The 27,209-nt window shown below is 37.3% G+C and overlaps 1 protein-coding gene across 1 annotated transcript in view; it reads right to left on the bottom strand.

Annotated features, from left to right (window-relative positions):
- The window catches only part of LOC147618268 (agamous-like MADS-box protein AGL11), a 64,348-nt gene extending 38,502 nt beyond the window's left edge, over positions 1-25,846 (bottom strand). Inside the window, exons 1-3 of the mRNA XM_086774712.1 lie at positions 25,721-25,846; positions 25,161-25,546; positions 3,678-3,756 (exon numbers count right to left, since the gene is read on the bottom strand). Of these exons, the coding sequence (XP_086630838.1) occupies positions 3,678-3,756; positions 25,161-25,504 (423 nt within the window). The 5' untranslated portion in view covers positions 25,505-25,546; positions 25,721-25,846. The remainder of the gene's footprint in view (positions 1-3,677; positions 3,757-25,160; positions 25,547-25,720) is intronic.
- Between the last annotated feature and the right edge of the window lie 1,363 nt (positions 25,847-27,209).

Raw genomic sequence — 27,209 nt, 5'->3', positions numbered from 1 at the left:
CTAACATCAAGAATTAATCCAAAAACCTCTTTTGAAATTATTTTTAAGCTTACCTGGCCATTTCCTCCATGAGAGACTCCCAAGTGAAGAGTTGGGACCGCAGTCCGAGCATTCTCTATTGTGTTGTTATCGTGTACACTTTTTGAGGGAGCATTTTGACATCTTTAAGGATGAGCCACATTGTCCACTTTCTCGTAGGTCGTGCAATCACAAACTCAACACTCGAGACGGATTGCGATTTGGAGTCCGTTTGCTTACTTTATAAGCAAAAGACTCTTCTATGGAAAACCACCTCTTAGAGCAAAAGTGTGCTTACTGAAGTCTCTTTATATGGGGGGATAAATAGTAGAGTGTCCTTAAGCTGAGAGCAACATAAGCAAAAGGCTCTTCCGTGGAAAACCACCTCTTAGAGCAAAAGTGTGCTTGCTTAAGTCTCTTTATATATACGAGGGGATAAATAGTAGAGTGTCCTTAAGATGAGAGCAAGGCTGGTTGCTGGAAACAAGACCAGAGGGAGGAAGAAGGAGGGTTCCCCCTTAAGTCTATTCACACCGAGCAGGGGAGGGGGGAAGAGCAGTGTAGGACACCCCCTCCACAAGACAAGATGACTTGCTTAGAGAGCTTTTGGCTGCAGAGAGCTGTTGAGGAGAGCCTTCATGCACAAAGACGACTACTAGGCATAGAGGGGTTTTTTGGGGGATTTATATAGGGGCTAGTACGGGTATGGGAAGGAGAAAGCAAAGAGGGGTGGAAAAGAAGGTGTACATGAAAAGTATTCCATGCGAGTGGTTGCATGGGTGTCTACCTGGAAGTAGGGAGGACCTTACATTGAGGCGGCCAAACTTTGGTCCATATGTGATCGCTTTGTATGGGTGCCCTGGTGTGTGTATGGTCCAAGGAGGCATCTTTTTGGGATGGAGATCCCTTTTTTGGGGCATCGGCCCGCGATATGCATACCGACGCATCCGACGACAACTGTCAAAATTTTATCCAATGAAATTGTTCAAGGTGTTTTCTTGGTGGCATGGGTGCAATCCATTTGTCAATCGAACACCCGGATAGGCATTTATTTAGGTCGAAAGTTTGCCATAATTTAATTAAGAATTTACGTAGAGACTTCTTTCCGTGTCTGTTTTGAGTGCTGTAAGATCCTTTATTGGGGTAAAATCATGTGTAGATTTTAAATTTATACTCAAAATTTAAAGATTCCAAGTAAAAATTGCTCAATTATTAAAATGTTTATTTTACACTATAAAAAGGACCATAATTTCATCTATTAAATGGACATATATTATTATTGGAAATGGGCATGTTACAATGGCCCATAATATTGATGAGCTAATTTGGAATTGGTGTTACCCTTAAGAGCACCATATCTCATCTTATGTTTTGTCATCTCTTCCTTTGCATTAGGATTCACTTATCAGTTATCAATCTCAATCTCTAAACTAGACAGAAGAAGGAAAGTTAGGAAAGTAGGCAAGGGTGAAACTATGGTCCAAAGATAGTTCGATCAAAGGAATATAGATTCAGGTTAGCAAAACCTAATGAAGAGTGTATATTACTGCAAAAAATGATGCTGGCTCCTAAAAAGAAGGATTAATAGTCCAATGAGATAGACATGCAACTCCTTAAGAGGTCATTGAATATCTAAATACCAAGGAGAAAATCCAAAAATGAGAAACAACTAAGGCCTTAGTGGAAGAATTCTAAGTGAAATTTGAGGAAAAACTAAGGGCTAAGAAGGCACTAGATACATTGTATCCATGCCATGAAATTATGAAGAGAAGATGATTAAAAGTACCCAAGTCAATTTGGGAGTAAAGGGAAGAAGGGCATATAAGCTTTGACCATGACTTAGAGGGGAGGACCTCATGGCATAGATGTTTACGAAGAGAAGATGATTAAAAGTACCCAAGTCAATTTGGGAGTAAAGGGAAGAAGGGCATATAAGCTTTGACCATGACTTAGGGGGAAGGACCTCATGGCATAGATGTTTACGAGTGAAGATGAGATTCCTTCTCGAAGATTCTTGTTTTCAAAGGATTACATAGGAAACCCCACTATAGATCAAAAAATCACACACCTTGGGATATGGCCACTCAAGAATTGGATGCATGTGGTAACCACCATTAATGTGCTACCAATAAGAAGAACTAAGTACACAAAGAGGGGCTTAGTAAATCTAGCCCCTTCGACTTTGATAATCATGCTATGTGTCATAACTTTTGGTAACGACTTTGAAAGTGGATCATCAAAGTAAAAAAAACTAAAATGCTACAAAGCTAGGTGTAATAATATTGCATGGCTAACTGATGCTCAATGGTTGAGATACATCCAAGCCACAAAAGTACAAGAGGGATTCACTGAGAAATGGAAAAAAAAATTGAACAAAGTAGTTACTCCATATAGTGAGAAAAGACTCATTGCTAAATTTGAGGAAGAAACAAAGCCTCAACTCACCAAGTCTAAAGGAAGAAAAAGAAATAAGGCCTTGGCGAAAGTTGAAAGGGAGTCCAAGAGGATTTTGGCTCAAAAAGAAGAAGATGATCTCGTACCATTAGCTTATTATTTAGATGATGATTACTTTCCTGATGTTTTAAATAATAGGATGGATCCCAAGAAGTTGGAGGACTTTGAATCAGAGTAGGAGCTCCCATTCACCTCAAAAGAAGAGTTGACCATGCGATACAAGTTAAGAAGAAAAAAACAAAATAAATCCACAATGTAAGAAGACACTTGGATCCATACATGGACTATAAGTGGTTGGCTATATAAGGTTATGTTAAAAACTTTTATAACAATATCAAATTTTAAAATAAACTTCACATGTAACATAGGCATAGATCACCCTATCTTTGAATATTACATACTTTAAAAAAAAAACTTCACATGTATACATAGGCATAGATCACTGTATCTTTGTATATTGCATTTTTTATATCAGTATGTGCATATTTTTTAAGCTCATCATGTGCCTTTGTTTAGTCCTAAATTGTACTACTATGTTCTCTCTCCCTTCATATTTTTGTATTCATTGATCTCTCTATCTTGTCTACACCACCTTGTCGATTATACATTACATAATAAAATATAAAGGGACAAGAATGGAAGTAAAGTACATAGTTATGAGGAATGAAAATGAGAATTGGTCAAGTAATGTCAATGGTGTATGAAGACTAAGAAAGAATACAAAAAATCACATACCAAGTCAAATCACTATTAATAACATACAAAGATAAGAAGGCTAAGAAAATGGTGTATGAAGGCTAATAATGAATACAAAAAATCATGTACCAAGGCAAATCACTAGAAAATAAAGCTATAAAGAATGCAACTAGAAATGTAAATACTAGAAAATAAATAGTAAAAAGAGCGCAATTAGTAATATACAAAGTTGTGATATGGATAGAAAAAAAAACTTTGATGGTAAAATGACTAAAGAAGAATATAATGGATGCTATTTTTAGACTTTGCTATTGTTTCCCAAAAACTTTTACAGGTTCTCTTTTTATTCACAAAAAAGAATGAGTCTTTAAATATTCACTTTCTTTTTACTTTAAATCAACTGTGGCCTTTTTTATAGTTTTAAGGGTACTTATACTTTAAGGAAATTACCAAATTAAAAAATATAAGATAGTAAACAATAAAATAAATATACAAGGTAAGATAAATACCTCTAGATCTTGTGCTATGTTTGTCCCACTTTGTAATGAGCTTGAGCATCTTTTAAATCTCTCCATAACTTTTGTTATGCTAATAACATATAATATTCACATGAGTTAAAGAAATCTCTCTCTCTCTCTCTCTCTCTCTCTCTCTCTCTCTCTCTCTCTCTCTCTCTCTCTCTCATGCCATGGCCTTAGATTCATTAGTTGCCTCTCGCGTATGCATTACATGTACTTTCAATTACCCTAACACCATCCTTTCCCTAGTGGTAGTTTCCCTGCATCCTAGCTAGGGGTGGAGCCTAGCATAGCCACCATTTTATTCTCCTCCAAGTACTTCCATACACATGTGCTTCCACCTAGCCATGTACTATGACCTATTTACACCTTCTTTGTGCACCTTGAGCTCCCCTAATGTGTGTTGCTGCATGTTATTTCTTGCACTTACCTCACATTTTGGCCCGCTAACTTGGTTGCTACACCCATTAGTTTAGTTCTCAAAGGTCAACAATGTTCAAGTGGTTGTATCACACTCATTTTTGGGTTAAAATTCTGATTACTACCTAAATATCAAACAGGGAGAAGGGTAAAAATGATATCAAGATTCTTATTTTCATCCACCAAATCTAAAGCAAGAATAAGTCACTTACCAAAAAGTGAACTTTCTATAAATAGTAAGTTGGTTTCAACCCTGTTATGATAACATTTGGATTTTATGTAAGATCTAAGGCAACGACAAGGTGATTTAAGCTTATAGAAACCATCACATCAAGGGTTAGTGAAAGAAAGTAACATCTAGGATTAGCCTAAGAAACATGGATTAAGTAAAGATTAACAAAGACTTAGAGTAGAAAGAGAATATTTGTCATTATCAAGATGATTATCAAGGTTGACCACAATAATGAGTTGTGTTAGTATATATACATGACCACCTCTTTCACACTATTATTAATATTGTCTATGGGTATGATCCATTGGCCTTTGGACCATTATTCATAAGAGACCATTTCACTTTGTTACAAACCATCCCACCAAGAGGTTTCGTCCTCAAAAAATCACAATTCCACATGGATTGAGTATATGTCAATGGACTCATGTCAAGATTCAAGCTCATGCTCACACCATGTATGAGAAGCCAAAATTGTATTCATATGACTGTAAACTACCCAAGAAACCTTCATCATAAGTCATAACATCTATCCAATAATGACAAAAGAGCTTTGTATAGCTTCCAAACAATATGTATCCAAATCCCAAGGGTAAAGGGCTTTCCACCACAATGAATTTACAAGATTTTTTCAGCAAACTAATTCACTGTTCTTGACCCTCGTTGGACTTCCAAAATGCATCCAACCACCCTTAAAACCCTTCTAATGTAGTGTCAGGTTGCCAAAACTCTAAGAAGCTCACTTATGAGTCTCAAACTCACATCTTTGCATACCAATTTGTAATCCATCTTTGCTATGTGTGCCCCCACTATTAACCAAAACATGTGCCAGCCATTTCATTTATGCATGCCTTCACCCTTGATAAACTTGCATCTTTACAATCGACATATGCATCACTTGAGACATTGCATAAGGTAGCCATATTAAAAAACACACATAGGCAACTTTACTCTTCTTTTATGCACCCGGATCAAAAGTTAATTCGCTTCCATTCTTTACATCTTCCACTTCACTCCTCTTTGATCCAACGTCAAAAAGAAATCCATTAATCCCATGTGCAAATGTATAAACATACATATATCCATCGTGTGCATAACATCCACCTGGATCATATGGAAATGAGTCCGAACCACCCATGCTCATAAGAAAAGTATAATTGATGAAGCTCTTGCTCACACTTATGCTGGGGTCGAAATGATATGTATCATTATCATCATCATTGGAAGCATAGATATTATGGCCCTCCAATGAATTACCATCATAGACCTCCCATGAGTCATCTATATTTATATTTCAACCAACACCCTAGATGTTCTCATAGACATTGTAACCCATAGCACCTTCCATATAAATCTCCTCATATGGATCACAATCATTTCCATTCCCACTATCATCCACATTATCATCATATAGATCTTTAACACTTGTCTCATCTTCAGACCATAATCCACATTGACCTCTTGAGAGTCACCATCATATGGATTAATATAATAGTCTTCCTTTGCAACAAGACAATTCTCATCATAAGCATCACTATTCCCATAATCATTCTCATCAAGAGAATTATGTAAGTGTTCTTCATTAACCTCTTCAACAAGACAATTCTCATCATAAGCATCACTACTCCCATAATCATTCTCATTAAGAGAACTATGCAATTGTTCTTCATTAACCTCATCTACACTTGCATCCTCACTGGTTTATTTTCAGCCAATGCACATATAGACATATTTTTACATTCCTCATTTGAATCACCATCTTCACTTGAAGAATCTTCATGGAAGTGACTCTCTCACATGAAAGTCTTGGACTGAAGTGAAATCCTTGTGGATTGCCCACTAACAGATGAGGTAGGCATTCCTGACACATTTGTTTCACTTCGATCATCACTTTCATTTGATTGAGATCCTTGGTTCAAATTCTCCATAATCCTTCCAAGCCTTAGCAAATTTTTTTGTTGATCCTGATGCATCCTCTCAAGCAATTAGCTCATAATCCTTTGTTGATCAGGATACATCTTCTCTCACACTTGCACAACCCCTTGACTCTCAATAGAACCTTGTGGTATATGTGACCCTTGATGCAAGTCAACATTAGTTTGCACAAACTCTTGAGCATCTTGTCTTTCATCTTGCTTTACTTCCGGAGCACCACCCTCATACTCAACCACTTACTTGAAAGTGGCCTTGGTCTTTGACTTTGATGCCATCCATCGAAAATGACCAATTTTGAGTTAAATATGATCCCAAACTCTGAATTGCAAGATCTTTAGCTCTATAGAGAGGTAATGATGTATAGAATCCATGTGTATGATCACTTTGGCCGTGGTCAATGCACAAGTAATCTCTGTTTTGATTTTTTTAGAAAAGTCAATCGGTGAGTAGTTTGTAACTTTGACCAAGCAAACAAAGTCTGATTCTTGATGTCTTTAACTTGCCAGAATGGGGAAAGAGTATACTCTCCAACTATAATGTCAAAATTGATTGAGTTCACAAATCCTAATTTTTACAGAAACAGGGTATCCTGTAGAAAAATGGACCTAGCGACTAGCTCAGGTGTCCAATTGGTAAGGTTAAGGACTTGATAGGAAGCTTAGGGTATGGGAAAGATAATCCTATGCTCACTTTGCCAATGTATGCTGCTGTTTTGGACTAGGCCATACTTTGTCCTATTTTCCAATTGGATAAGCAATTGTTGTCGGAATTGAGTGCTTGATACCTTGGATTGTAGCCCTTGTTACAAGCTTTCAAGATATGTATCACCCTTTAAATCAGCCCCTTCAGTTATGGACTAAATTAGGGTTTCAGGTTGCAACCATGTAAAGATTTTGAGCAAATTTGGACATTATCTCCTTTGGAAAAATCTCAAATATCCAATGCTAACGTAACAAATACAACCCAATGGCTACACAATGCCAACTTCTTTGCACCCAAATTTGCAACCAAAGAAATCCAATTCTTTGACAAATCAATGCATATTGCCTTGCCAATTGCTAATTCAAATTGCCCTTGCCAATTCTCAATCCTTTCACATGAGAATGTACCACCATTGCTTGCAATCCTACTAATGAAGGGTATGTCAATCCGATATAACACGTTGAAGCTTGTCGATCTCTCGAGCAAGCTCTTCCAACCCCCTTACTCAAGTTTAAAATCCAACAACAAGGATTTGCTCCATGTCTTCTCACCAAGTACCTAATCGCGCACCGCACCGCTTTGCTAACGACACTCACGGCACGGTGAGTTCAAGCCATACTCCCCCCGGTCTCTCCTTCACATACCGGGTACCCTCACACAACACTAGTGACTAAAAATAAAGAGTGCAGTACAATGTGATATGGAGAGTGATTGAATCTCAAATAGATGGTTGAAATCACTTACAATTTGATTTAAGCATGACTCATGCTCTTATAAATGTTCATATACTCAAGCATGTACTCATGCCAATATCACAAAATCAAATCTCATAATTTCCAAGCTCTTTCGCAACACCATATAGCTCTCAAGGCATTCCATCAAAACACATGTATGCCCCTTACATAAGCATGTCAAAAGTATGGACATTCAACATCTCCATGTAAATCCATATTGAGTATTCACATAAGCATACCATATGCTATTCCAAAGCATTGATTCATGTTTCCATCATGTAGAATAACTCCCATCAATCAAGCAAGCACATCCAAGCATGTGATTATGGCATTCAAGAGTATCATTGGATCATGTAATTCCATCATATGCTATTCAAATGGCATGGAAATAGCTACGAATAACATGTATTGCATCCGAATGGCAGAAAAAGAAGCAAGAATCCCTAAATTATTGCTTTAGGTTTTTCCTAATGGCTCTTATGAGAGCTTTCCCTTGCAAATTTGCATATTGATTTAAGTGCTCGATGGGTAACAAGGCAATGGAATTAGCTTGCAAGAATATTAATGGCATGAAATTGAGGATTATTTTGAAGAGAACTCTCAATTATTGAACCATGGAATCAAGTAAGAACTATACTCTTGCAAAAATCACATCATTGTGATGCCAATCATTGTGGAAGCAAACAAATAAGGAAGCATATGACCAAGAAGGCCTATTCTTCACATGGAATGGTTCCAATAGCATTCAAATGGACTAATCCTTATTCAAATGGAACCATAAGAGTGGTATGGGCTACCCTTCAACAAAAAGAGCATATGATTTTGTGATTTTGGCTAATGGGCAAGCCAATGATGCTAATGGATGCAACAAGCCACTAATTAGGTTTATGAAGCCCTAATTTAATGGTTTATTTTGTTTGCAGCCAAAAATCCGAGATTCTTGCACCATAGCTTCAATCTTGGCCCAGTTGCAAGAAATTAAACATTGATGATAAAGAAATATTAGCAAACTTACCAATGGCCTCCAGGAAGCTCCAATGATTGAAAATTTAAAATAATGCTCAAGCTTATCTTGCTTGCAAACCTTAGCTTAACAGGCCGGAAATACCCGTTCACGTAGCTCTATGCCTTTCATGCAGTTTTTGTGCTGCGGCAGTTCACCCTAAACCCAGCATTATAGCGCGAATCGTCCCTCCATTAGCAGCATAACAAGGCTGCTCTTGCATCCAAAGTAGCCATGGCCTCCAAACGCTAACGAAGGCGGCAGAGTGGTAGCAAGCGATGGATGACATTTTCCCCCTTTTTTTTAAAAAAATGTGTCATAACATCCCCCCATGTCTAGGGTGCCCATGGTTGAGAACAAATTACCAAAACCACCCAAATTATGTCCAAAACCCCATGAAATTGATCATTTCTCACCCATTCGATGCCCGGTTTGCTTTGAAGTTCACCTTAGCTTGAATTCTAAGCATCAAACTTGAACATCATCCATACTTACATCAGAATTTTCAGAGAAGTTGGGCACAATCAAGAAGATCAAGAAATTAAAGAACTTAAAAAAAATAAAGAAAACTCAAGAAAATGCTAGAAAATTGAAGACAATTGGTAGGAAATAGGAAAAAATGGATCAAAAGAAAGGCTCTGATACCAATAAAAGAAAGTAACATCTAGGATTAACCTAAAAAACATAGATTAAGTAAAGATTACCAAAATATTAACAAAAGTTTAGAGTAGAAAGAGAGTAATTTTCATTATCAAGGTTGACCCCAACAATGATTTATATTAGTATATTCACACTATCAGTAATATTGTCCATGGTTATGGTCCATTGACCTTGGGACTTTTATTCATATGAGACTATTTTACTTTGTTTACAAGCCATCCCCACCCAAGAGGTTTCGTCTTTGAAACCAATGATATGTACAATCACAATCCACATGGATGGCGTATATATCAATGGACTCATGTCAGGCTTCAAACTCATGCTCACACCATGTATATTCTGATACCAAAGAAAGGAAGTGACTAGCCATTAACCATTGATGATATGTACAATCACAATCCACATGGATGGAGTATATGTCAATGGACTCATGTCAAGCTTCAAGCTCATGCTAACACCATGTATACTCTGATACCAAAGAAAGGAAGTGAGTAGCCATTAACCTAGATTAATCTAAGAAACATGGATTAACAAGGATTGATAAATATTAGCAAAGGATTAACGTAAAAAAAAGAGTATTTGTCATTATCAAGATTATCAAGGTTGACCCTAATAATAGCCTATGTTAGTATATATACATGACCACCCCTTTCATACTATCATTAATATTGTCCATGGGTATGGTCCATTAGCCTTGGGCCCATTATTAATATGAGACCATTTCACTTTTTGACCAGCCATTAACTTAGATTAATCTAAGAAACATGGATTAACAAGGATTGACAAAGATTAGTAAAGGATTAACAAAAGGTTTAAGGTAAGAAAGAGAGATTTATTAACAAGTGATTATCAAAGTTGACCCCAATAATGACTTATGTTAGTATATATATATGACCACCCCTTTTACACTATCATTAATATTGTCCATGGGTATGGTCCATTGGCCTTGGGCACATTATTCATATGAGACTATTTTACTTTGTTACAATTGGGTACCCAAGAAGATTTTTCAATTCAAATTTAACATAAGGTGAAACATGTGTCTACATCAAGCAAAGAGGGGTTTCCAACAATAAATGAGAAAAATTAAACTACATGATGATGATTAAAAGCTAATTAACCTTGTTTATCAATTAATGATGAGTAATTTTTAGCATTAATAGCCCATGATGGCACTAAGATATTTGTGACAATGTATCTAAGCTTTATGTTTTTATAGAAAATTAAAAAGTAAAGGCATAGACTAAGATATAAATACATTATCCATACCATAATCAGATCAAGAAGAGGATAGGATGGATGCATCTCTCCCTCCTTGAGACTTTACTGAACATTGGATGTGTTAAAATTATAGCAATGTGATGAGCTATGGTGGAAGAATCAACATCATTAACAAAGTTATTTGATGATAATTAAGACGTGATTAGTGAGTAATTAACAAATAGCTTAATATAGACATGGATAATAAAAAACCAGCAAATTTTCATTAGGCCAATGCCTCAATTTATAGTGTTTACATCCAAGCATCTAATCCCACTGATTTCTCCTTGATTCACTCCACTTCTTTTGCTTGATTCTCTCCACCTCTCCCAGAATATCTCCACACTTCCTAAATCTTCTCATGCTACCCTTTATTCTCTCATGCTACCCTAAATCTTCTCATGCTACCCTTTATTCTCTCCCAGTAGATTCTTCTCACCTTTTCACAGGTTCTCTCACATTTACACATTCTCTTTTACAGCCTCTAACCAAGGGCTTGTTCCCGCACACTCCCTATTCACTTGTATATTTCAACACCTCCCCTCAAGTGAATACTCCTAGCACACCTGGATCTTATACCAAGTTTCCCTCTTACTTGATAGTCTGCACGACCAGTGCCTAGCACACCTCCCCTCAAGTTAACTTAGCACACCTAGACCCTGTACCAAGTCTCTCTCTCAGAAAAGATGATCCGACTCCTCTTCCTTAGGAGCGTCCATGAAGTTTTCCCATGTCGTTCCTCTCCATTGGGTTTGCTGTAGCAGTCTCTTGCCATGTGTCCTGGCTTTTCACAGTTGTGGCAAGTGAAGGTCCTTCCTCCTACTTTGCCTCTTCCTCGTCCTCGTCCTCGAGAGAATCCTCCTCGAGTGAAGAATGCCTTTTCTTCTCCTACTGTTGAGTCGACCCATTTCTTCTCTTTGCCTCTGCTCTCTGGCTCTAGTAGAGCTCCTTCTATGTCGTGTAGCTTCAATTCAGGTACATTCTTTAGTGTTGCTACAATATTTTCATATTCACCTTTGTCCACACTCTTCAATCAGATATCTAATGGTAATTTGGACCCTCAATTGCATCAAAATACAGTGATTAGTACTAATTAATCACTGATTAGCAAATTAATCCTCTGTTTTGTGTGCAAAAATTAGAGTATGCGAGGAGCCCAAATATGGGACCTTAGACTTCAAATGAGCTCAAATCCTTTCAAGGCCATCAATAGCAATTAGTCTAGTAGAGGATTAAGCCAAGAAACACAAGATTTGACCAAACATTAAATGCTTAATCTTTGTTTTACTAAAGTCACCTGCTGAGCAGATTTGATGAAGAGCTTGGATCTCACTGTACACTTCATCAAATCAAATCTGACTTCACCAGCTTGTAGAGCATGCTTGAAAACCCCCGGGGCTAAGAGGAATTAGACCCATTTGATTTGATAAAGTAGAAATCACTGATTTGCTGCAGAAAAACGACGCTTCTTAATCAGTGAAAAACGGGAGCTTGCGCCGGCGGTTTGTAGATCTTTCTTGATGGGCTGAAGCACAAGAGTGTTGACTATGTATATTTGAGCTAATGTTGAGCCTACAAGGAGAGGGAGCTCCTCCACTGACTGGGGGTGCAGAGGTTAGTTAAAAAAGAGGTGAAAATATTTATTTTCTACTAATTCTAATTAGCAAAGTAATTAGCAAGATAATGGGCTCACAAATTGATGGATTCTAGGCTTGGCTCTGATACCATGTTAAAATTACAGCAATGTGATGAGCTATGGTGGATCAAAGGCTAGCTGAGTGAATCTGGCATTGCCTTCAGGGGATGTAGTATTAAAGGTTAGCTGAGTCATTATAATCATGAAATTAGAAATATCATATATGCATTGTCATGATACAAATTGATAAGGCATCCAGTAGCTTTATCATAAGTGGTTATGTTAAATGGTTCACTTGCATCCTCCAAACTAAGCTGGTCTACACTTAGTCTATATTCTGTTGGTGTAACGATAGGTTTGTAACATTCTATATTAAACCTCTTAATCCCTTGATATACTTTGGCTGCTTAATAACTATACCATCATCTTGTATATAAATTTCATACCCAAATAGTAGTACAAAATACCAATAGCATGTTATCTACATAGACAATGATAATAACAAAAGCCTATAATATATCCTTTTTCACATATAAAGTGCTTTTTGTAGGATTATTTTGAAATCCCTATTCAGTCAAATATACATGAATCTTTTGGTAGCAAGCCATAGGAGCTTGTTTCAAACCATATGAAGCTTTTTATTAAGGCTGCACATCTTCTATTCTTGACTAGTTTAGTTAAATTTAGCTGGTTGACTCACATAAACTTATTTCTTTAATGAACCATTCAAGAATGTTGTACTGTCTAATTAGTCTACTTTCCATCCATGATGGGCTTTAAAGTAATAACAAATTGAATAGTGGTTATACAGGAAGTGGGAGAAAGTTTCATCATAATCAATTCCTTTCCTATATTGGGCATAACCTTCTACACAATAACTTTGGCCTTAAATTTTTCAATGGTTCCATTTGGCTTTCTCTTGACTTTGAAAACCCACTTAGTACCAATAGATTTCTTGCCATGTGGTAGATCCACTAAATCATAAATACTATTTTTTCTAAATGGCATGAATTTAATCTTGCATAGCTTTTGTCCAATTTGGATCTTTTTGAGCCTCTTTAAAAGGATCAGGTTCATCTACATCATGTAGAGAACTAAAAAATATAAACTTAACAATATGTGTTATTGAATAAGTGATTCTAGCGCCAGGGTTTAATTATACTTTGTAAAGGAACATATAATTTACTATCCTCTGCAAGGTGCTTCTATCCCATCTAGGCACAATCTTTTATTAATTAATTACTGATCTTTCAGCATTTCCTACATTGTGTAATTTATCTGAAGCTAGTGCATCAATTCTTTGAGCATTCCTCCTCTTGCAACAAATAAGGATCAATAGTCAAAATTTGTTAAAAATCAATTGATACTGGTATGAGTAATAACACATCAAACATGTTTGAAGAATTGGCATAGACATGCTTATTAAATTCTATCATTAGATAGATAGATTCCTTTGTAAAAATGACATCCCTACTGATTAGAGGATTGTAGAGATGATAACCCTCGCTTTCAGCATTATAACCAATATAAATGTATTTCACTACGTTATCATCAAGCTTAGTTCTACTTTGTGTTGAGATAAATGCATATACCAAATAACTAGAAACATGCATTTGCTCGACCTTTGGTTTTCGATTAAACTAGGCCTCACAAGGATTAATAGTCTTCAACACTTTAGTGGGACACCTACTTAGCACATAGATAGCACAAAGAAGTGCTTCCATCCAAAGCTTGTGTGGAAGTTGTTGACCTTTAACCATGCATCTAACCAGCTCCATGAGAGTTATATTTTGTTTTTTACCAACACCATTTTGCTATGGTGTATAAAAAGTTATATACTAATGCTTATAAAAATTTGTGTTAAAAAAATCTTTGAATGCATTAGACATATATTCAATTTGCCAGCTTTCGGCCTCATCTTTCACCAAACTACCGGGCTTGCACGATGATCTTCATTCGTCTAAGATGCTTTGCCTTCAATCGTGCTTTTGCAACATGCTATGGTCTCAGCCTCCCTTCGCCCATGCTTGTATGCAATTCTGGCCTTGCCTCTTCAACCACAGATGATCTAACCACCCTCTATCAAAAGAGAGAATTGAAACTTTTAAGCCAGTTTCATTTTTAACCCGTAATAACAAAGTTTTAAAAATGAGAAAATATCTTTGATTTTTCTTTCATAAGGTAAGACCAGCTGTACTTGCTATAGTCATCAATAAATGTAAAAAAGTATAAGTTTCCTTCCAAAGAAGTATTCCTCAATGGACTAGACACATTACTATGTATGAGCTATAATTTATGATGAACTCAATCACACTGAAGTCTTTGGGAAAGGTTGGCAAGAGATTCTGCTAAGGATTCATTTTTCATAAACATATCTTGGTAATGGATCAAGTTTAGGAAGATCCTCTAGCATCCCATGTTTCTGAAAAAGCATCAAACCACCAATAGAAGTGTGTCCAAACCTAGCAGTTTTTGCCATCTTTCATTGCATTAGAAGTGTCTCCTAGACACTTATCATGCATGTTCGATTTGTAATAATCTTTTTGTCATGTTGTCTATCATCACGAACAATGCATTTATCATCTACAAATTCAACATTAAGACCTCCCCTTTCTAGAGTGGGCACAAAAAGAAGATTCTTGCAAATTCCTAAAATAAAAAGTACATTTTGAAGACAAAGATCCTCACCGCTTGGAGGAGGGAGAACTATCTGACCAATATCTTTGATTGGGTAAGAGACATTATTGGTACAAGTAACAATGTGACTACCTTACACACTCTCCAAATGTTTGAATAAACTTTTTTGAGAAGTTATATGCTTAGAAGCACTGCTATCAAGAAACCAATTGTTAAAGATAGTTTCACTAAGACATGCATCCTGTTCAAAATTATAATTGTAAATAGCTATTACTTAGAAGTCTTGATAGAGAAATTTCTATAGCATTGTGGATGTCTCCCCTAGTACATCTTCATCTTTGTCTTCCTCTTTGAGAGAAAGATTAGTCATAACTGTGATAAATTTCTATAGTGTTGTGGATGTCTCCCCTAGTACATCTTCATCTTTGTCTTCTTCTCCTACGAGATTTGCATGATCTTCAGCTTGCTCCTTTGCCATCCACTTAAAGCTTAATTCTTGGCCATCTTCTTGAAGCACCTATTTTTGGAGTGTTTAATATTTTCTAGTAATTCCTTTTTTAAAATCTTTCTTGGCTTTTCCTTGCCTTTCATCTTTGACTTAAAGGCCTTGCCTATTTCAAATCCAATGTCCCTCTATGGTATGACATCTCATGTGTTAGCCTGAGAATAGTGAGGGTATCTACATACTTGGGAATCTCTTCTATACTAGATATAAGTATTTCTTTCATGTCATCCTCATCAACTAGTGCCTTGAGGGAAACGAGCTACTAAAGAGTAGTGTCTAGATTACTTTGGTGTTCTTACAAAGTTTAAGCTTCTTTCATTTTCGTATTTAAAAAATTCACTTGAGAAACACTTTAGAATTATTTATTTTGTTTCCAAACAAATTCTCTAGTTTTTCCCATACCTCTTTGGCTAGCTTGTCTAGGTTAAGATGATGCATGAGGTTGTTGGATAGTCCCAAGCGAATGATGTATAAGGTTGTCGACTAGTCCCAAGTTGATGTGCACGAGCACTTTGTCATTATTATCTTGCCAAGATTACACTATCAAGGATCCCTCTTCTCTTTGGTATTTTCTTCATTGCCCTTGACCACATTATTGACTCCATTTCATATGAGAAGAAGTTGGATCTTTGTTGTGTAGGAAAACGTACCCAAGAGAATTTCTCAAAGGTAATAGTAATTCTCTTGAGATCCATGCAAGAGGTTTATATCAAGTGGTGATGATGTAGGGTGAAAAATGCATAGAGCAATGAAATCATGGTGGTGATGATGCAACACCTTCACGGTTAGTGCAATGAAAAGTGGAGGTGCATGTGAGAAAGGTTGATGGCAGTGACGATGTGTAGTTATTTCACACATGTATGAGATACCAACATGAGAAGGGTTGATGGAGGCGATGATGTCCCAATTTGATGTGCATGAGCACTTTGTCGTTCTTATCTTGCCAAGATTATACTACCAAGGAGCCCTCTTCTCTTTGGTATTTTCTTTGGTGCCCTTGACCACATTATTGAGTCCATCTCCCATGAGAATAAGTTAGATCTTGGTTTACCATATAGGAAAATGTACCCAAGATAATTTCTAAAGGGAATATTAATTCTATTGAGATCCGTGCAAGAGCTTTATGCCAAGTTATGATGATGTAGGGCAAAAAATGCATAGAAGGCACATAGCACTGAAATCATGGTGGTGATGATGCAACACCTACATAGGTAGTGCAACCAAAGGTGGAGGCACACGTGAGAAGGGTTGATGGAGGCGATGATGTGTAGCTATTGCACACATACATGTATGCGACACCAACGTATGGTGATCAACTGTAGGTGAGTCAACGTAGCTTGGAACATGAAACGAGTTCAATGATTCCAAGGGAGGTTATACCATTAGAGATAACTTGTGGGATTGGCTTCGTGGCACTAGCAACAGCCATGGTGTTAAAATTTCTAAAGCTCAAGGTCACCTTGTGGAAGAATTTCCTAGCGTACTTGCATGAGCTAGAGGTGACACGGCTGTTATACCATATCTGTTACTTGGAGATCACGAGCTACACAAGTATTGTAAATATGGAGAGAGAAAGAGAGTAAAAGTGGTAGAACAAGAGAGCATACATGCATAGTTTATTATTCTCATCCAAGCTTTCACCAAATATATATGATTTTTTAAGGCTAGAGAGTGGCCTTATCTGGACATACTGGACATACACACATACTAATGAAACATGGCACACTTCTCCTATGACTCATAAGGAGTATCCACATGCTCTTAAATAATAAGTACACACATAAAGAGGGTGTTCACACCTAAGAGGGCATTCCAACCTAGTAGATTCCTCATATCCAATAGGATAATCATAAAAGACTGTTTTTAAAACTTTTTAGGTAGGTAATTGAATTTGTTTTTTAAAGTAATATCTTGTGTTGAGAGTATTTCTAGAAATTTTTTTGAGACAATAGACTTACATTAATGAACTTTTTTACAACAAGTCTCTAAGAAAAGCCACGAAAGAATCTTTCCCTTATTATAAGACTATTGTTTACGAAGCAATTCTCCCATCTCTAATACTCAATTTTCTCTCTTTGGATGAGAACAAAAGATATGTTTTTAACCACCTCTCAATATGTTTCCCTGAATAACTATGTTAACCTCAAGACCCTCTTTAGAAGCCTTAAGAAGCCATATGAAGCCCTTTCATGCCCTTTAATACTCATTTGGCTCACTTTTGTCCATGAAAGGACCCCCACTTATTTCACCTCTCAAGGACTACATAATCCTCAAGGAAAAGTTCACCAAAGTCAACATCATTATAAACCTCAATAGAAGTCTTGGTATAAGCCATAGTACGAGCCTTAATATAAGCATTGAAGTTCGTGACTATGCGATAAGACTATTGGGGCATTTTGTTTTAGTTGTAGAATAAACGTCGACACAAGTCTAAATTTGCCTCTTCGTCGCTCGTGACTATGTGATAAGACTATTGAGGCATTTTGTTTTAGTTGTAGAATAAACGACACAAGTCTAAATTTGCCTCTTTTGAAAAATTATTTTTTGTAAGTTTTTCCCTCTTTCTTCTTACCTACTATTTATGCCTCCTCCCTTGAACCTCTCCTTTTCTCTTCCCACACTAAACTTGGTAGCAACAAGAATGGAAGTTTTTTCTCCTATCTTGTTTTTTCCATATTGTGTGTTTTTTCTTGATTGTTTTTATGCACATCTCTCTAAGTTCAACTTTCAAATATTTTGTTGCTTTTCCTCCTCAATGACATAGCAAGAGATTTAGGTTTTTAGTTTTTTTTATAAGTTTTTAAGATTTATTTTATTTTATAAGAAAATATTATCATAATTATAGTAATCCTCTTCCTCTTCTATCTTTTCAAAGAAGAGATCTTTATTCCTCAACTTCTAGAAGAAGACAACTACCCATCACCGATGTTTTTTATTAATGTTTTTAAGGAGATTTTCTTTCAAGCATGTGATCTTATGACCTCGGCATTATCGTCGGTAATAATTATCCGATAAGTGCATTAGTATATGTGTCAAAAGAAACATTAATTGTCAATGCATCGAAAAGTACTTTTTAGATATTTTAATCATTTTTTAAGATTTACTTTATTTTCTAAGAAAAAATTATTACAATTATAGTTATCTTATTCATCTTCTATCTTTTCAAACTCACCTTCTAGAAGAAGAGATCTATCCATTACCGACATTTTCTACCACATTTTTAAAGAGATAACTTCTCACACGCATATGATCTTATGGGCCTTGGTACTGTCGTGTGTTAATAATTATCGATATGTGCATTAAAAAGTATATCAATGTGTATGTTGAATAGTTCATCGATACGTGTGTCCAAAAATGCATCAATATGTACACCAAAATGTGCTTCGAAATATGCATCAGTATTTGAGGATAAATTTACTTACTGTATTTTATCTAAAGTAATCACATTTTATTTACGAATATAAAGACAATTTTATGAATATTTGTCATGTACAAGGTCCATGGCTCAAAATAGGTCAGTTTCTAATACGATCTTCGTATATCCTATATCTTTAAACATGGGATTACCAAGAAATTCATCACCATCCATAGAAGGATCTAAGGATGTAATAAGCCCTCCTCATGTTCTATCAATTAATTCTCAATGACATTATCATCCATAACATTTATGAGCATCTCCTCATCAAGGCTTTGCTCAGAGCCACTAGAGTCACCATCTACATATGAGTGACCTCTGACAGATTAGGCACAAAAGGTTGATCTACCTTTTCCTTCCCTTTCCGTGATACATGTGTACCTGCATCATTCCTCAACCTTTTTGACCATGGACTAACATTGGATCCACTGCTCGAGGACTCCCCAGGTCCACTCAGCACCTATGATTGCTGCTCTACATGTGGTACAACATCAGCACTTTTTACATCTACATCTTTTGTTGCCTTCACTACTGGTGCATACCAACTACTCATCTCATCGAAGACAACATCTCTTCTTACTCGCATCTCACAAGTGATAGGGTTATAACATCTATAATCTTTTTGCTCCATAGCATAACCAATAAAGATACATTTCTCTGCCTTTGGATCCAACTTTGTTCTCACTTCATCAGGAACATGTACATATACAATACACCCAAACACTTTTAAGTGAGACACATCCGGTCTTATGCCTATAAACTTCTGTTCAGGAGTCATACCATGAACAGCTGCACAGTGAGTGTTCTATTCATAATGCACATAGCAGTTTCTACTGCTTCTGTCCACAAGTAATGTGGCATATTCTTTTTATGCCATCAAGGCACGTGCCACTTCTGCAATGTGCCTGTTTTGCCTTTCTACAACACCATTCTATTGCGAAGTGTACTTGCACGTAAACTGCCTCTTGATTCCTTGCCTTCTTAAGAAATCACTGAACTCATTAGAGAAATATTATCCCCCACCATTTGATCTTCAGCATTTTATTTACATGTCTTTTTTCTTTTCAACAACCAAGGCTTTAAATCTCTGAAAGTGAGAAAACACCTCACTTTTCTCCTTCATGAAATAAACCCACACTTTTCTAGTGTGTTCATCAATGAATGTCACATAATTCCTGCAACCTACGATTGTTGCAGTCTTGGTCAGTCCCCATACATCTGAATATAGGATATCCAATGACCTTGCACTGACATGCTTTTCATGTGGGAAAGCATGTTTGGCCTGCTTACCAAGTTGACATGCTTCACATACCTTATGTATAGTGTCAACCTTAAACTTTGACAAACCTATAATTTGGACTTGCATAAACTTCAGTCGATGTACATTCATATGACCAATACGCTTATGCCATATGTCAATATCTGCAATGATACATGTTCCATGAGCAAATATGACTGCCTTTATCTCAGGCATGTTCACATCCAAGTAAACATCCTGCTATTTCTATTACCCTTTGCAACCAAGCGACACTTATTTTTGAAGTCTTTCACAAAACATCCTTGAGGATTAAACCTCAGTTACAGACCCTACTCAACCATCTTTCCAACAGAAACAAGGTTCTTTGTAATATTTGAAACATGAAGTACATCAACCAAGTACTTCATTTTACCATCCTGCATAGACAATGGCACTTTACCAACATGCGCAATGGGATACGCAGTATCATCACTTGTTTCTACTACATAACCTGGTTTTTCCATTTTCTGCATATCTCTAAACCACCCAGTATGACTGATCATGTGGTTAGAGGTGCCAAAATCCACATACCATATATCTTGAGATCTTGACACATCCCCTGTTATGAAACTAAGCATGTGCTACATCACAAATAGCTGCTCACTTCTGTCATTACCTCCATGTTTGCTAAATGATGCATAGTTATCTTACTGCAACTTTCCACTTTTAATGTCATTTTGCTTTTTGTGGTAGTCTTTTGCCATGTGTCCTGGTTTGCCACAGTAATAGCACTCTATGCTATTTGCATTTTGATTTCTTTGCCAACCACCTCAACCTCTTTGGCTCCCCTTGTCTCTAGACTGGTCTCTTCCACCTGTGTATAATTGTTGCTATGAATCATTGGGTTGTTGTTGTCTAGAATTATGATTTCCTTGTCGACCACCACCTTGCCCTCGATGGCCTCTACCTCTATCTCTACCTGAATTAGAGTAAAAGGCATGTTCCGATATGTTCTTACTTTATGAAAAAGAATCTTCACCTAAAGCCTTTTCTTCTATGATCAGCATAGATATCAAGTCTGAAAGTTGAGAATATTCTCCCTAAGTGCAATGGAGGTCCTGAATGGCTTGTACTCTTTGCCAAGTCTATTCAGACAGACACTCACCAAATCATCCTCCACTGATACATTGATAGACCCAAGGGATTCAACAATGCCCTTAATCTTCAAGGCATATTCATTGATAGACATGCTTTTCTTTTTCACAGTATCCGACTCTCGCTTTATCTGCAACTTCCTTGCCTTTGTGTTAGTCTGGAACATCTCAACCAAATTTTGTCATGCAACTGCTAGAGTGTTTGCATCATGTATGTGTCCTATCATAGTGTCTGTGACACTAATTAAAAGCCAGTACATGACTTTTCTTATACCCTGATTCGAATCCTTGAATGCCTTTATATCTGCAGGAGTGGCTTTCTCCTCAGATAACTCTAGAGACTCCTCATTATCTCTTATATAATCCCAAAATCCTTTACCCATTAGAAAATTGATCATTCTGAACTTCGAGACATGAAAGTTATTCTTATCCAACTTCTCACTAACAATTTGATTAATTCCGTTAGACATGTTTTCTTATAGCAATCAAATATCCTGCAAACAGACAACTTCTGTATACAACCTGTAATACAGCAGTATCTCCTGTAAAAACTGATGCAACAGGTACTTCAACACAACCTGTGTGTTACCAAATGTGACCAGAGTATATATACATACACCCAGTATCAACAATATATGTGCAAACCCTGTCTGCACTTCCGAAATGCATATATATACTGGGTATATATATATATACACCCAGTATCAACAATATACGTGCAAACCCTGTCTACACTTCCGAAATGCATTGTTGCACTATAATAACCAGAATTCGAGCAAAAATAGTTCTCTACCAAAACTTCTAAAAAATTACCGAAAATACCCTGCAGTAATGAAACGGGACCCGTAATGCATCCGAAATACGAATCTAACTAAAAAACTTAGTGCAATAAGAAAGTATACCTGTCATGTGTCTTCACTCCCGTGAAGAGAGCTCCTCAATCGAAGATGTGTAGCTCCCAAGTCTACTAAGGGGGTGTTGTACCTAAACTAAGAAAGAGAGATGATGGTACTTACCCGTGTTAGTACCGCTTTCTTCCTTGCTTGTTCTTGCCTCTTGCTTACCTCCTCCTTAGCTCACACGAACCAGGCTCTGATACCATAAAGAGAATGTGGGAAAGAGGGAGATTTTCAAACCCTAGCAAGCAAACACACACACAAGAGAGCAAGACACAAGAGAGATGGATAGCTGAATATTATTCTATCTTCTTCTTCTCTACTCAACCAACATAACATAAAGATAAGAGTACACACTATATGGGTAGTACTCAACTACTACAACATACAAGGGTTGATCCATAATGTGAACCCAAGTAAATGAGGTGGCGTTATAACTATGTCAGTCTTCAGTAATCTAAAATGGCTATCACACAGCTTGTCATCCCATTGGCCACATATCACCCATAATCTCACCAACCATGCCAGTGGTGTAGATGTGAAAGCTATCACCCAAGCGGGTCATCAATGTCCGCCATGCACTAGTTGAGCTCGACATCTCAATAGTTGGAATGGACTATCTGTAGAATTCTTTATTGCTTTTTGGCCCTCCTTGAAGGAGCTGGTATGGAATATATGAAAAGAGAATTTTAATACTGGTAATCTGGACAAAGATTTGAAGAAGAGAGTGGTGAAACTTATTTCCAAACAGGCTACATATAACAGATTTAATCATTAGAGACTCATCACTTTGCTAATAGTGATATACAAAATTATGGCCAAAGTCATTGTCTTAAAGATCAATCCTATCCTACAAGAGATTATATCTAGGAAACAAAATGGCTTCATTAAAGATCGATCTATCAATGAGATAACATATTTGTTGCTATGTTAGGGAGAAATGTGTCCTAGAAGACAAATCAAAAATGCATCTTGTTACAGCTTGACTTGGAGAAAGCATATGATAGGATTTCACTTGTCATTTGTTGCAAGTATAATGGAAAGACTAGGTTTTGGACTCAAGATAGCTACTTGTATTTATATCCTCACCATGGGTGGTCACTCTAAATTGCTATTGAATAGAAGGCTGGTGGAAGGGTTTGAGGTTAGGAGGTTTGTGAGACACAGATACACTCTTGTCTCCTTGCTATTTTCTATTGTCTCACATCCACTAATAGTGGCCCTCGAGGATGCTTATGGAAAAGGGAGGGGGACTCGACTAATGCTAAGAAGTGGTGAGAAACCGGTTACCAATGCTTTGCCGATGACTCATTGCTCTTATTGAGAGCAGAGAATGACAATCTGAGAGACAAGCATTATTCATTATACATGAATTTATTATGGCTTCTGTGTCTAGATGCAACATACATAAGTCCAAGGTTATCAGTATGACTGAAGACAATGAGTTTGGCCTTGGAGAGATGAGGGTGTGAGGTAATTAGGAGCGGCCAAATAATTACACATCTGGGAGTTCCTTTTGGGGTGGAGGTGACAACAAAAAGATCGTTGATTGGACCCTAGAGAGATTTATCCAAAAATTAAAGAAATGGAAGGGGACTAGGGTTCCCTTTAATGACAGGGTGACCATTTGTAATGCTGTTTTAAATGCCTACATCATGTTTTGTGCCTAGTGTTGGACTTTGGCAAATGGCATTAAAAGAAGATTATGGAGCTTGCGAGGTATTTTCTATGTAGAAATAGGAAAAGTGGCAGCCTAGCTTGCCTGGGACAAGCTAAGTATGCCCAAGAATGAGGAAGGCCTACACTTAGCCAATCATGCTATAGCTACTAGGAGGATAGCTCTGTATCTTCCCAATTGCTTACATCGGAAGACCTACACTTACCCAATCATGCTATAGATAGGAGGATAGTTGTGTACCTTCCCAAGTGCTTACATCAGAAGGAGACATGAGCCAAGATGATAAGGGAACCAGTGGAAGACTCTCATGTCCTTACAAAAGACATATGGTTGGGGTTAGGCTGGAAAGACAAGTTGCTATCTTATGCTCTCTTGAGAATTACAAGTTCTCCTTTTTGTAAGTTCCACTATAACCCCAAGCTAAACAAAGAATTTCCTGCAATATAATTTTTCAAAAAGCGGCTAGTCTTGGAGTAGATTTACTAGAAGAGTACTAGAATTGATGTATATATGTGCTGGTCAATATATTATGTTAATAAATTGAATGATGAAGCTGCAGTATAATAAATTCAGGCTAGGCATCAAGTTGAGACTAGATGATCTGCTCTACAGTTTAGGAGACTCTTGTACATATGAGGCCATTCTATCATCATGCATGGATACTCAGAGCTTGATGTGAAAGCAAAGCAACCCAAATTTGGGCAGAAAACAATAAGGTTATACCTAAAAGAGAAGCAACCAGTCTATACTTTTGTGGCATTCATGAAGAACCCCCTAGGAACTAGGCCAGTGGTGAAAATCTGGTCAAGAGGGGAGGCCTTAGAGAAGCAATCTCCTAAGGGCTGCACTTCTGAGGCTATGATTGTTGCTTGTATGCAGGTGGGGTATCACATCTCATGGGGACAATCTTCCATTGTTTGGGAGGATCAAAGGTGGGACCTCATCAGAGTGAAGTGAACTCGAAGGTCTCTAAACTTCGGTGTAGTCTATTGGTTTCAAAGTATTTACTCGATGTGATGTAATTAAGAGAAGGGATGTAGGATGACTTCTTGTAAAGGGTGTTTTTTTTGTTAATATTAATATATATAACTATTGCTCAAAAAAGAGAGAGAGAAAAGCCTAGTTTCGAAATCTGAGACAAACAAGGAAAGAGGGTATGAAAGTGACATCTCGCCAATGCCCATTCATAGTTGAAATTTGAGAAGGTTAGCGAGAAGGTTCCTAGCTGAGACAAGGCTGCGAACTAGAGAGCCAACATGAAAGGTTCGTGTGTCTCCAAAATAAGGTAAATTTAATCAGCATTAAAATGCAAAGGTTTTGTAATTTACACGTACATGTACGTTGGAAAAAAAAAAACTTTAACAAGGACGTACTTGGGGCTGGCGAACTCGAAGAGCCTGCCGGTGGCGGAGAAGATGATGAGGGCGAGTTGGGCGTCGCAAAGGACGGAGAGCTCGAAGGCCTTCTTGAGGAGGCCGCTCCGGCGCTTCGAGAAGGTAACCTGCCGGCTGCTTGTCTTCTCAATCCGGCGTATCTGGATCTTGCCGCGGGAGTTGTATTTGCCGGCCGCCTTCTCCACCGCCATGCGATTAGGCACGCCACCGCAGCCCTCTTCATCATCAGTACTGGTCTGATCATTATCATTATCATCACGGATATGGCTGTGACGGGCAGTTGGGATCCCATGCGCAGCGGGTGCAGCGTGACAGTGGGCCATGGTGGGGTAGAATCAATGGGAGAGGAGTGCTGTGAACTGAGACTGCGAGAGGAAAAGAAGGTAGAATGAGAAGGCAGGTTAAGGCAGACAGTTATATAGCTTAATAATTAGATTAAAGCTGAGAAGAGGGGGGGCGGGGGGTTTAGGGTTTAGACAGTCGAAGCTAACAGCAAGATGAGGGAGAGGCGTGCGCGTGACGAGGAGGAGGAGGCTTACCTGCAGCTTGCTCGCTTGCCTGTTACCCTTCACTACATCAAGAGCGCACGCTAAAAAAGAAACACAAGAAATGCACAGGCCACGTGATGTTTTCCCAAAGTTGTCCCGTCACCCGACACTGTCCGAAAACAACCCCTTGCTTGAACGTGGGCCCAGCTGTCCGCTCTTGATTGGTCCCTCCCACATGTACAGCTCGGTACACCTTTCGCATTGGCTGGTTTAATATACGTGTACCAATTTCATATTCTCTCATTGGTCACGAAAATTACACTACAAACCGGGTTATGTGACCGGGGGTGGTTTAATATGCATAAAACTACTCACCTCCATGAACCTTGGCCATCACTTTCATTCCACACCTTTGTTTTCTCCTTTCCTATTCACCTCCATGTTCACAATATGTCATCGTTCAAAATCCCACCCTAGAACATAGAGTTCCTCGCGAAAGCAGGACCACATCCTCCTCTAAATCATATCCGAATCGAAAGTGCGGGTTGACTATTAATAAAGATCATACTTAAAGTTATGTTCATAAATATCATAACTGAGGTTATGCCGACCGTAAACAAAAGATGCACCGGTGTTCACCATTCATCACACACATGTCATCATTACGTTTTGGTGTCAATATAACTGCAACAATAATGTATGCTCATGCACTTGCACCTTTATTTGATCTAAAGTGTATTGTGTAAACAGCTCGTAAATACATTTACTATCACTCAACCGGAGCACCAACATCTATCACGTATGTTAATTATAAGCATCTCTATATTATATAAAGGAAGAGTTCCACAAAGGTCCACGTGGTAAGAATTTAGAGGTTCGAGAGGCAAGTTGGAGGTTTGAGGAGAGGTAGGCTCTTATTACTCTACGAATTTGAAAAATATCAAGCTAGGAATTATATATGTACGAATTAGCACGGATCAGCCCACTAGTAATCTTTTAAAATACTCTTCTTTAGTTTATGTTGGCAACCTTACAATTCTCTTTTGACAAACACGTTGAGAATAGAGTCCAACACTTAAATTTCTTTTAGTCTTGGAACTTCTTCATATTGAATTTTCTTTTAGTGTTGGAACTTCTTCAAATTAAATTACCTATTTATAGATCATGTACCAAATGTTTCACTTAGTTATCATGTACCAAATGTTTCACTTAGTTATGTAAAAACATAATTTGGCTCGTTCAATGAACTTTTCCAAAAAAAGAAACTTAAGTCTTTTTCCTACTAATCAAAAAACAATCTCCTAAGTAGAGTTAGAAATAGCCAGAATGTGGTTTAGGTAAAGTTAATGAATCTATATATGTATTATATGTCATCTCTATCTCTATCATTAATTTTGTTTTATATGTTTTTATAAGGATGATGGCATATCCACCACATTATTCCATGCCTTCAAATAAAAGTTCACTAAAATTTCAAGCAACATCACCTTATAACGAAACTCAATAGCACCCAAGAAAGTTTTCATCTCTTTATCATTCT

Source organism: Cibotium barometz, chromosome 35 (genome assembly GCF_041138505.1).
Source record: "Cibotium barometz isolate CiBa-2024 chromosome 35, ASM4113850v1, whole genome shotgun sequence".
Classification (NCBI taxonomy): Eukaryota; Viridiplantae; Streptophyta; class Polypodiopsida; order Cyatheales; family Cibotiaceae; genus Cibotium; species Cibotium barometz.
The sequence above is the reverse complement of the archived record's forward strand: the minus strand, read 5'-3'. Positions and strand labels throughout refer to the sequence as shown.